Source organism: Pteropus vampyrus, unplaced genomic scaffold (genome assembly GCF_000151845.1).
Source record: "Pteropus vampyrus isolate Shadow unplaced genomic scaffold, Pvam_2.0 Scaffold34, whole genome shotgun sequence".
In the NCBI taxonomy this organism is placed as follows: domain Eukaryota; kingdom Metazoa; phylum Chordata; class Mammalia; order Chiroptera; family Pteropodidae; genus Pteropus; species Pteropus vampyrus.
This window is the reverse complement of record NW_011888815.1, coordinates 3,058,460-3,068,242: the sequence shown is the minus strand read 5'-3', so window position 1 is coordinate 3,068,242 and position 9,783 is coordinate 3,058,460. Positions and strand designations below refer to the sequence as shown.

Here is a 9,783-nt window from a genome sequence, read left to right as displayed (position 1 = left end):
ACATAATTAGAGCAATTTCGTCTTAATTTAGTCATGTGATTTTTTTTTAACCTTCATTTTTCAAAAAACACTGGCATTCACTGGAACAGGAGGAGAGAATTATACACAATGTAGGGACTATACGGACATAGTTACAACACCACCACAAAAACATTTAAACCTATATAGAACATTGACTCTCTTAAACTTGCCAAGAAGTAGTATATAAGTAAGATCTGGGTAACTTAAGAAATTTCCAAGGGTAAATCTGACATAAGTACTATCTTAGAAAGACATCTACATAATCAACTGTTATAATATATTTCAGAAAGATGAGGAGATACCATTTACATTTTCAAGTTTCCTTACAGGTGTGAACCTCAGCTAGGTTGAATGTATATTATTCTGCTTTATGTCAGTAAAATAAAACCTACCTGCATTTGGATTGGGGACTGAGGAACAAATAATATGAACGTAAAAAAAGAAGCTTACCACGAATGCTATTGCACTTCTCAACGTGGACTCCCACTGGAAGCAGCTTTTAAGGAATTGTATTGTATTCCATATTGCCATGGTGATTCTTTTCACACGGTCTACATCTCTTGATAAGATCTGATAAAAAAAAAATGGAAAATAGGGAACTAGATTTGAATACTCCAAATATTATCTTTAGAGCAGGCATCTTGGTCATTCAAATTGTATTTTGTATAGCTGCCAATTAAAAAAATAGAAAGAAAAAGTCTTAATGTTTTTTCTAATATTCTTTTTAAAATATGATCATCCACAGAGGAAAGAAAAACCCAATGCATTTTATAGTTTCTTTACTGAACAATACCTGTTTCAATAATGTTCATCAGAAAATGAGCTGGCAAAAGCTACAGAAGCCAGACACTCTCTGCGTGTGTGTGTGTGTGAGAGAGAGAGAGAGAGAGAGAGAGATGTGAGAGAGAGAAAGAGAGAGAGAGAAAGAGAGAAAAAGAACAAGTGTCTCTTGTTTAGCTTAGAAGGAAATGGACAGACTTAAAGAAACGTACAAGCATTCTAACTCGCAGAGTGCAGAAGCAAAAGTCTACGGAAAAGTATAGTTCTGGGAAGGGATTGAGTTCTCTCACCTTCTAGCTGTCTAACCCTGGGCCAGTGTCTTAATCTCTCTTTTATACAACAGAGCTGATATTAGTGCTAATCTTGCAGACTATGGAGAGAATTAAAGGGCTTAGACACTGCCTGTCACATAGTAAGTGCTTTTAAGTATTTGCATGATAAGCACAAACTTCAATTTTATGAAAATTTTGGGACACCTGGTGTTGGGGGACACCTAGTGGTGAGAACCACGCAGGGAGGAAGCCAATACACCCCAGGATCTCAGTCCCAGGTCCCCTGGTGCTCTCAGGGCCTGAAGCCACCCCAAGAGGAGGTCTGTGTTTGGCAAAGGAAATATCGTTTCTCCCAGCTGTAGACAGATTCATTTCAACTTTTTTGCAAAGCAGCTACCCCACCTACCTCAACTCGGGTTTTAACTTTCAAGTAAACAGACAGAAAGACAGCAATAATAATAACGAAATAAGAGGTTGACTCAGATTACACAAAACAAATATTACACTCGATGCTATGGCAGACCAAAGCAAAACATTTGGATGCTCCCTCAGAAGACAGTTAAGGCCTTTTCTAAGTGTTTTCAGTTCACAGGAAGCAAAGGGATGATAAGATGCCTTTCTATTTAACTGCTTTATGTCATCCACAGCTGCTCGCCCCACAGGAAGTGGTGGAAGTAATAAACACTTTTAAAGGGGACACTTTGTTCTTTGTTACACAACTGAAGAGGGACAATAGGTACAGAGTGAGATCCTGAACTGAGTCTGAACAGGACAGGGAGGTACACTGAAAAGAAATGTAAAGGTCATGCTGAAAAAAAAAATGTGACACTTCCCCAGCGGGGCCCAGAGCTTCACTTTTGGTTGAGCTAATGAAAGAGGAATTGAGACAATGGGCAGAGGGAGGGACAGGTAATTCGAAATGAGATAAAACACCGACACATCTCAAATTTAGGCCATCCAAAATTAGTAGGAGCTGCTGTGGGTGAATCTGAGGCTGGGGTCTCTGAACACCCTCTGGGTTATTTTCTTTATGAACTCCACGGGCAGAATACCTCCCCGAAACTTCAAAAGACGGAGACAGAAACGACCATGATGAAAGGAGGGTTTGCAGGGCAAACGAATCCAGCAGAATGTTCACGGAGGCTGACGCCGGGAACTTTTGTTTATAGGATGATTCAGGACATTAATGGAGGGCTGATGCCTTGTTTCACCCAGTTCATCTGGTTTGAGACCTTTCTTATTAAGCTGACTGAGGTCCTTGTTTTAGAAGGGAAGGGGAGACCAGGAGAAAGGAGTGGAGAGGTGGGAATCGAGAGGAGGAAGGAGGAGGAGGAGGAGAGGGAGGGGGAGGAGGGGGAGAAGAAGAGAGAGAGGCAGAGAAGGGGAGGTACCAGCAAGCAACGACCAACAGTGCTTAGGTGCTGGATGCTGAGTGCACCACAGGCCAGGTCACCGTAGGCACCTACCTTTTTGGACAGCTTGCGACTATCCTCAACGAAGCGCTTTTCTCTGGGACTGAAGGTCCTAATACTCGCTTTGACCTAGAAAGACATCATTGTTAAAAAGCATAACATTTCCGTGGACTTCGTTCTTCTCCTTCCTTCTTAATGACTGAGAAGAACGTAGAATCCGACACCTTCCGAGTCCAAGGCCTTTGGCAGGGAGCACAGAAAAATGGTGGCTCCCCTGTGATCTGCAGGTGTTTCTGGGGATCATTTCATGAGCATTATGTCGCTGGGGTGGGGCAGACTGCGTCTTGGGGACTCCAGAATGTTTGCAAATCAGTAGAGATATTTTAAACTCCTGCAGATTGGGATCTCAAACCAAAGTCTCTAAAAAGTAAAACTTCCTTTCACATTGACGTTTTGAACTAATGCTCTCACCAACAATATCTTGCATGCGAAAATCAGCTTCCAGCTTATAAAAACATCTTTCCCACAGACAATCTCATTTCTTCTCAATGATGTGGAAAAATAAGTAGACGAGTCATTTTAGCCCCATTGGATAGGGAATGAACTGAGGCTCAGAAGGATGTTAGTGGTTTGTCCTAAACAACATACCGAGGAAAATTTCAAAGAACAAAACTCATGTCCCTCCCCTCTACATCAGATGGGCAACTAAAAAATTACTTCATTAACGTAGTTTCTATTTAAGACTTTTACCCCCTAAAACTCAGGTTTTACCTGTGGGCGTCGTAAAGGTCAAAGAAATGGGGAAAAGAGGACGTAACAACAGATGCCATAGTGGAAACTGTGCCCAGAATTCTAGCACGACTGGAAATAAAATATGCAATTTCCCTGGCATTGATTTTGTGAGTAATTTCTTAAAGATACCAAACAAGAAGCGGTACAGCATAGGAATAACTTCAGAGTCAAAAGATCTGGAACTGGATCCTGATTCACTCATTTATGAGCAAATCAGCTCTCCTGTTTAATTCCATTCACTCGTGGTAAAAAGGCATTAAAGACACTGATTTACCAGATCGATTGTGAGGGGTAAGTGAAGTAATGTCAGAGTCTGGCACATTGCAGGTGGCCAATGTTACCCTACGTTCATTTATACCACCAACTGAATTAACCTGTGCTCTCCTTTCCCTTTCTAGAACCTTCTGCTGATAGCCAGGGCATATAACTGCTCAGGGCTAAGTAGGCCACTCCTCTGCCCATACAGGGATCTCCCATCACATTGCACGGCCATCAAGAATCCACTGTGCCAATTCCCAAACCTATTTATGCCAGTTTTACTCATTATTATCATTCTGTATTTTAATTATTATACAAATCATTGAAATACAAGCAGGGATTATAGAGTTGAAATTTATGTGGCTCTACAAAGATTCAATAAAGGTCAGTCACTAAAAAGATACTGTTATTGAGGTAGAGATTTTATGAAAAAACAATCTGGAAGAATTATAGATTCAGATAATTCTCTGAGAATCTTTAAAGTATATCTCTACTGTAAAGAAACTGAAAGTGGAAATGATTATAAATGTTATAAGTATATGTACGCAAGTAATATGTTTTAGAACTAAAAATAATAAATCCATGCTTCAAAAAAAAGGTTTCAGGTCCACGCCCTCAAAACTGGCAAACGAATGTGTATTTATATATTTTACATTAAACTAAAGATTCAAGAGACATTAAAAAATTTTTCCTCTTTTCATAGTAGTTTCCAACTGAGTAAGTACTTGTTTTGATAGGGTTGGATAACAAGACATTTGCTATAATAATGAAATGCTATGTCAAAGTCTTGAAAATATTTCTGTCCAACAACCAACTAAAAGATTACAGGTAACGAAGCTAAAAAAAAATAATTTTCTAATTTATTTTTAAAAGTTTTTTCCTTGACACTTAGATAGATATGTTGAGAATTAAATACCACCAACTATACTGGCTCAATAGGATTAATACCAGTTGAAAACTGGAGTGTCCAGCACTGATTTTATGGCTGAGTTTTAAAACACTGTTCCCTCTCCCTCTCTCTCACTGTAATAATTCCGAAACATTTTACATGGATTCGAGTCTCTCCATGGTCGTCACCTTTCGCTTCAGGTATATAGAAGCTGGGGAGGTAATGGGCCAGTCAGACTTACCGGGTTATATATGAAGTCCATTTCCAAATAAATAAGTCCTTTAAAAGCTTGTTCTAAATCTTTATTCTTCAATACGTAACAATTGGTTTGTCCATCTCGAATCTGTCATAAGTAATAGATAAAATACAAACATTCTATGGGGTTTAAATGAAACAAAGTGGGTCAAAGTTAAGAATGTAGACTGCATACACAGATGAAGCAAATACTAAAGCAAATACTAAATCCATCATAAATCAACTTATAAATCTAGACTGTTGTCATAACTGTTAAGAAGATAGAGTTACATTACCAGGCTGAAACTAGTATGTTAATGGGAAATTAGTGGTACAAATTATTACTAAGTTTACATGGGCTTGTCTTCAAAAATTCCAGAGGTTATATATTTTTATTTATCAAGAAAATGATATTCTACAAAATCCCTGGCCAGTACTCAAGACTGCCAAGGTCATGGGAAGAAAGAAAACTTGGAAACTGTCACAAATCAGAAGACTAAGGAGATAAGATGACTAAATGCAATGTGGTACTCGAGATCGGGTCCCGGAACAGGAAAAGGACGTTAGTGGAAGAGCTGGTGAAATTTAAATAAAGACCAGAGTTTAGTTAACAGGAATGTACAATGTCAGGTTTTAGTTTTGACAAATCGTATCGTGGCAATATAAGATGTTAACAATACAGGAAACTAGCTGAGGTGTATATGGAAACTCTGAATTCTCTCTGCAACTTTTCTGTAAATCCAAAATTATTCCAAAATAAAGAGGTTATTAAAATATTTTTAAGAAACAAAGAAACTTCTTTTAATAAAACAATCAGTGTTTCACAGCCAGGGAATAAATGCAAATTAAATAAATCAGGATAGCTAAAGTTTAGGCCAAATCTAAAAACCTTTGGAATGCACGAAACGCTGACAACCCTTTAAAATAAACAAATCCCTCTGATATCCTCTCTGCCAGCATGTCACACCAGTTCCATACGGTAATCTAGCTGCGGACCCCAGCATGTAAGGAGTCTAAGAAGAATGTTTCCTGTATCATTTGGGAAACAATTTGGCTCCAATTAAGGCATTCTCTTTTCGGAGCTGATAATCAGCAATGCTTTATTATACACAGCAGTCGTATATGTATTAAACTTCTGGCTTGTAGGAGGCATACCTGTTAACTCCAAAAGAACATCAGCAAAATTTGAGCTGACCAAAAGCCCCATTTGAGATTGTAATGATCAAGGATTTGCAACAACATAGGAAATGTGAAGCCATGAAATCTGAGCCATATTTTAAATGACTATTGCTGTCACTACAAGCATTCTGCACAAGTGTTCTCATAAACAGTGGTGGAAATGAGTTGAATCAGTCACGGGGCGGGTGGGGAGGGGGGGTGCGGGGCGGTGTGGAACAGAGCCATTTCACTTTACAAGGGAGAGGTCACCTTCCTTCCCAAAGTCACCCCACCTCTCTAGATTGAATAGATTTTAAACAGAAAGATGGTTTTCCTGGCCAGTGGCTGAGAGGAAGGGGGTGCCCCATAAAGACCTGGTTTCCTTCCTAAACGGTGTCCAAACAGGATTCTGAGCTTCCTCTTTTAGCCACAGTCTCACTTAATAAATTGTGGGTGTTAAAGTTGAAAGAAATAAATACAGAAACAGCATGACAATTTGCCAAGCTGACTTTCGTCCAATTTAGCTTTGCTTCAATTCACAGGCATTGTACCGTTATCTTAAAATTTCCATGATTTCTTAAGGGTTAGGGAAGGTCAACAGAAGAACAAGAGGTATCAGTATAAAAAGGAACATTTTATAGTAAAAGAAGTTGCTGGGGTTTTGTTTCTGTTTTTGTTTTTCTTTGATTTGGTAAATCATAGTTTCCGCTTTCTCAATGTCCTAGTATTGTGTCAGCAAAACAAAAATCCACCAAGGGACATTAAAGCAGTTATTAAAAACAGAAATATAATCAAGGCTCTCCATGTTTGGCACTATAATAATATCTTAAAATACATAAATAATAAGTTTAAAAATTTGTAAAAAGTATAAAAAAATGACAAAAAAATTAAAGGCCCTTTGAACTTCCATGAATACCCTAGTACCTCCCTCCAGATGGAAACTAGACAGAAATTTGGCATGTATCTTTCCTAAATTTTTATTGAGAATTTATGTTCACAAATATACCCTAGAAAAAAAAGTATTTTAAATTTTTTGCCTAAGTGTCAAACTGTAAATATTTTGTAACTTCATTTTGTATCTATCAAAATAATTTCATAATTTGTCCATATGAGTATATAGATCTGCCTCATTTCTTTAAAGTGACATATAATATTCAAAATATAAATAAACTACAATTTAATAATTCTCTATTGATAAATATTTGGTCAGTCCACTTTGTCAGGCTGTTTGCTATAAGGAATATCTTTTGGGAAAAGGTAAAGAGTAAGGAAAAGAAGACATACACTACTTTGTGGCATATATTTGGGTTAAGAACAGATCAATGCATTTGAATATTTAGTATTACAATTAAACATTGGAATGGTAACTAAAGAGAAAAATTTTTTTAATATTTTCATTATCCACAGTCTGTATATAATTGAACTTCCAACACAAGAATACAAGTAAAAAGCTCTGTAACAACCCAACTTGCCAAATTCCTATAAGTGAGCGTTTATATTATAGGAAATGAAAGCAAAACATATTTTTCCTGTCAAGAACTGTATTATTTATACTTAGAACTCAAAAAAATTATTTCTAGCAGTTTATAATTTTAAAATCTCTATTAAGTAGGACAAGTAAAGCACAGCTAAAAGAAAATTCAGAGCAGAGAATCTACATACGCTTTCATCTTCAGGTATGAGATAGTCACTTCAATTGAGAACTAAGTTTAATTGTGAGATCTCTGCCAGCCAAGGCATAAAGAAATGGCAGTTTTCAATGTATGACAACAGGAAGTCTCTAAGTTCATCTGGAGAGTCTTCATGGGCTGACATCTAAAAGAATTTCATTTCACTCAAATATAAGGGTCACTGGATAAAATAATAGATGCTATCTTTAAATTCGGTATTACCAGAAAACTCTTCAAATTGACTTGTCGCACATCTCTGCACACCTGCCTCTTCATAGGTGAAGAGCACAGATGTTAGGCAATAATTTTAGGATAGCATCTCTGCGGGATGGTAACATAGATTTAACCTAATCAGGAAAACAACTTCCACAAAAATGGGTCTTCGCATGTCCCTTTACATTGTTTTCAGAAATAATTGATCTATCAGCAAGTTTCATTAAAAGCATGCTAACAGTTAATTCCTAGTTAAATTAGCCAGTAAATGAAAGAGGACAGGAAGTCTGTTTCTAAGTAATAAATCAGAATTTTGGATCCAGAGGACAAAGTTACAGAGAAGAGAGTCTGCTTTAGATTTTCATTTGACCTGAAATCATCTTTAAACTATTCATGCTTTCCTTCAATTTTAAATCTGCTCAAACAAGCCTTAAGTAAAAATAAAAAACTTCTTTTAAGTTGGGTGATACAACTAATTTTTGAGTCAAACAGATACTATATTTATTGTATGAGAAAACTAAACTATTTTTAATCAGGGGTTGGTATGTGAAACAGAAAAAAATATTTTTCTTTAAAGTTCTTTGATATGATAAGTTATCAATTGATTCAATAGCAAAGTTAATCAGAATCAATATGAAGAAATAAAACCACCAGTTGGTTTGGGAAATGAAAGATACACACGTAAGATCAAATCCTAAACTAAAGAGCCCTATCGATTGCTTTGGTTTGACTGTCACAAAAAAATGGAGAATATTTGGGTGTGAAGAAGCATTATGCAATCACTCTTTTAATTCCATGCAAAAAGAAAAACACTTTAATGTGACAACACCACAATATACCAGTTGGTCCCAACTAATACACATGCAAAGTGATGTGGACAGGACATGTGGCTGGACAAGAGGTAAATAAACACACTTTTCTTGGTAGTGATTCACATTCATGTCCCCACTCAGAATCAAGCCTGTTTCCAATGGCATGAGTTACACACAGCACGAGATTAAAATGTCTGCAAGGTCACCGTTTGCCCTGACACAAAGTCGACCATCAGTCAGCAGAGGCAGCACTGAATTCATCACCACAGACCCTCTCCACTTACATCGCACCTCTTCTTTCTTCCAAGGCAACCCATCTCATCCACTGCCTGAGTCCTAAACCCAGCTCTAAACTTTGGAGGTGGCAGAGAACCTCGATGCACCCAGCGTCTCTTATCAACTCCTTCCCCTAACATATACACTATCTTTCCAAAAGTAAGGCATATTAATGATATGAACTATGTAAAATTTATAAAAATGATTTAAAAAAACACAATTTTTACAATATTTCATTTTAAACATATAAACACATCACTATTTTTTAATGTATATTTATATTTATCTTATAAAATAGGATCATAGTGTAGAGGCAGATGGGCTGAGTTTAAATTCTGGCTCTACCTCAGACGGGCTGGATAACTTTGGCTAAGTTATATAACTCCTCTGTTCTCCGGATTCCTAATCTGTAAAATGTGAATAAAAAGAAAAAATACACATCTCGAAGGTTGTCGTGAAATAATTAGCAAAAACAGTAAAAGCAGTGACAAGAATATAGAAGTTGCTTGTTAATAACATCTAGTTTTTAGTCTTATTTTAATTTATATACTTTTTAATCATTTGTCTATTAATTTTTTAAATGTATGGGAAACATTCCCCAATGTAATAATTGATTCTTCTACATCATTTAGAACAATACTTATGAGTTTCTACGATTAACCAATCTTCATTGTAACCCACTAATATGGTTTCCAATTTTTAACAACTGTAAACACTGTGATAATTGTATATATAGATATCTTTGATACATTCCTAAAAATGAATTCCTGGAGGCGAAATTGCTGAGCCATAGGATATGCCTGTTTTTATGGTTTTGCCCTCCTAAAATGCTGTATCCATTTATACCCCGAGCCTCAGTGAAAAAGCTGGTCCATTTTCCTTGCAACTTTGCCAATCGTAGACATTTCTATTTAATATACAGCAATTTCCTAGGAATAAAATGGCCTTGGGTTATTTTAATATGTGCTTTTTTTATAACTAATGAGACTGAACATT

The 9,783-nt window shown here is 36.7% G+C and overlaps 1 protein-coding gene across 1 annotated transcript in view; it reads right to left on the bottom strand.

Moving 5' to 3' along the window:
- MCTP2 (multiple C2 and transmembrane domain containing 2) overlaps window positions 1-9,783 on the bottom strand; it is a 141,615-nt gene that overhangs the window by 48,994 nt on the left and 82,838 nt on the right. The window contains exons 14-16 of the mRNA XM_011357278.2: window positions 4,666-4,767; window positions 2,540-2,614; window positions 472-591 (exon numbers count right to left, since the gene is read on the bottom strand). Coding sequence (XP_011355580.1) covers window positions 472-591; window positions 2,540-2,614; window positions 4,666-4,767 — 297 coding nt within the window. The remainder of the gene's footprint in view (window positions 1-471; window positions 592-2,539; window positions 2,615-4,665; window positions 4,768-9,783) is intronic.